This window comes from Saccoglossus kowalevskii, chromosome 8 (assembly GCF_978046115.1).
Source record: "Saccoglossus kowalevskii chromosome 8, keSacKowa6.1, whole genome shotgun sequence".
NCBI lineage: Eukaryota > Metazoa > Hemichordata > Enteropneusta > Harrimaniidae > Saccoglossus > Saccoglossus kowalevskii.
In genome coordinates, this window is record NC_140648.1 from 9429919 (window position 1) to 9432301 (window position 2383).

The window sequence follows — 2383 nt, forward strand, 5'->3', positions numbered from 1 at the left end:
GCATAATGTGTCTCTATAAATGAACAATATGAGGTGAAGCATAGCAAAGTTTAATAATTGTTTAAAGCGCGGTGGTCGTCGCGCAGCGCGTGTTCGAATTTCATGTAAATAAACAATGTATTTTACACGCGTTGTATACGTCGCTATGAGTCCCATATCGAACAGAACGCGGCGCGACGACTGCCGCCCTTTAATCTTTTCGTTAAGATGAAATAAGTAATGTTTTATAAGCGTACTGAATAACCATCAATGATAACACAATTTAAAAGTCTATCATTTATCTATTTTGTCAAATTTTGTTAATGCATAGTAGAAATATCATGCTCAACCGTGGATCTAGCAATCGAAATACGCATCGGAAAATATAAATTCATGAACACAAACCCAATACATGTGCAACCAACAAAAATAAACATAACAAAGCTGCGTGCAAAGCTGTGGAAGATTGATGAATGCACCCCAGCATATGAAATCAAAAGGTCAGATATTTCGAATGCAAATATACATATATACTCCAATATGATCTCACTATGATCTGATCTGAACTGATTGTTTGTGTATAAATCTGTAACCACTACTGTATTTCAATCACAATTAATATAATCCTATATAAAGGATCGTTGTCTTCCCAAATATAGAAGACTACACATATTATTTTGTAACATGATATTCTTAGGGTGGGATTCCTGCTTTTTCGAACGAATAAGTTCGTACTTTTCATTTCCTATTAATTTATCGTCATGTCCAACAGAAACGTCGCGACAGAAAATGCTCTGACTTTTTCCTAGAGCATCAATCCAGAATTCGATGTGTCCACCATTAAATGGTGTTGTATTTGCATCAAATCCTATGCTCCTCAGAACGTTAGTCCTAGCAATGAAAACGTTGAGAGACAATTCTGTCCACTGACACTGCGGAAAATATTGATGTGTGCGGGTTTTACGCACTCCTTGATAACACATACCATCTGCAGAATATGCTATTGACATCAAATGGGCATGACCTGAATTGTTTCTGTAGCCAGTTATAGCTGCTGCAACTAAATCAACTTTTGAATTCGTGTGCTCCATTTTTTCGATCAGAGATTCTAATTTCGTGTTACTTGTAAAAAACACATCGTCGTCAACATACATGACATACTCCGTGGTCACTTGGCTGAGTGCTAGATTCCTTCCAGCAAAATAACCTTCTAGGTATGGCATCGTGTAGTGTTTCACGTAAGGTTTGTTGATTTTCACTGGTTTTTCCGAATCATCAGCAACGATTATGGTTAATTTGTCATACAACTGATGCACGCTGTTCACAAGGCGATGTACCGCTTCATAACGCTCAAATGTTTTCGTAATAACAGTAACTTTCTCTGAAACATTACCTCTTACAATAGGGTAACGAAATGACAGTGAATGTTTTTTTATGTGTATATTGATATGAGTAGTATAGTTTAGGAAATTCACCTCAAGACTGTCTCTGGCATCTATTACATACTCTTGGCTTCTGTAGACTAGATTAGAGATATATTGATTTAATAATGACAATGTTACTGCCTCTATATACATTTCTCCACTGAAGTTTCCAGTGATGGCGAGTGCCGACGCTTCTGAATTACTAGCTGGCAGAGAAACGAACACTACGCCTAGTTTTTTGCGCGTTTTTATGGACAACTTCCAACGTGTTTTAGAAAAAACAATATGCTCAGAGAAAGATATACCTACAATTGGAACAGAGTTTAAAGGCTCTAACTGAATGCCATTACCAATGTAATTAATTGGCAACATGGCTTTACATAAAGTCAATGGCTGGTCACTGGTTCGCCAGTCTTTCTGGAATTCGAGTGCTTCAGTTCTTCTTTTCAAATCCAATGTCTGAGACGCTCTATGGTGTGGCTTCGTACAAACACAGTGAGGTCGGGAACCTTCCATCTGGTAATTGACATCGTCAATAATTTCTTGAAGTTTGGAATCAGTAACTGTGTTAGTCGCCATGTTTTTCACGGACATAGAATTCTCTGGCTTTTCTCTCAACTGTTTTCCTGAGACAATTCTTCGTTCCACTGCATATGGTCCGGATATCCATACTACATTTGAGAATAAGCTGCCAGCAAACAGAGATATCATGTAACAAAATAATTGTCTAGTAGAATCCATAGCAGTATGTATAAAATACAAACAACTATATATAGTTACCACTATAAGCGTATCAGCTGTGCAATATAAATGTATATCATTTTATATTCATGCTTCGTCTGCTGTAACAGCGTGTAGCAGTAAAAATACAGTGACATGATATGACAAATATTAAGGAATGGACCATTTTAAAAATAGGGGTCTGGAGGGAAAATAAACTTGCAATTGTTCTCAGTAATACAGTCACTATTATTTTCCTT

The 2383-nt window shown here is 36.8% G+C and overlaps 1 protein-coding gene across 1 annotated transcript; it reads right to left on the reverse strand.

Moving 5' to 3' along the window:
• Positions 1-605: 605 nt before the first annotated feature.
• Positions 606-2144, reverse strand: LOC100369900 (beta-1,4 N-acetylgalactosaminyltransferase 1-like). Its single transcript, XM_002731177.1, has one exon. It carries the CDS (start codon positions 2142-2144, stop codon positions 606-608), a length of 1539 nt encoding a protein of 512 aa, XP_002731223.1.
• Between the last annotated feature and the right edge of the window lie 239 nt (positions 2145-2383).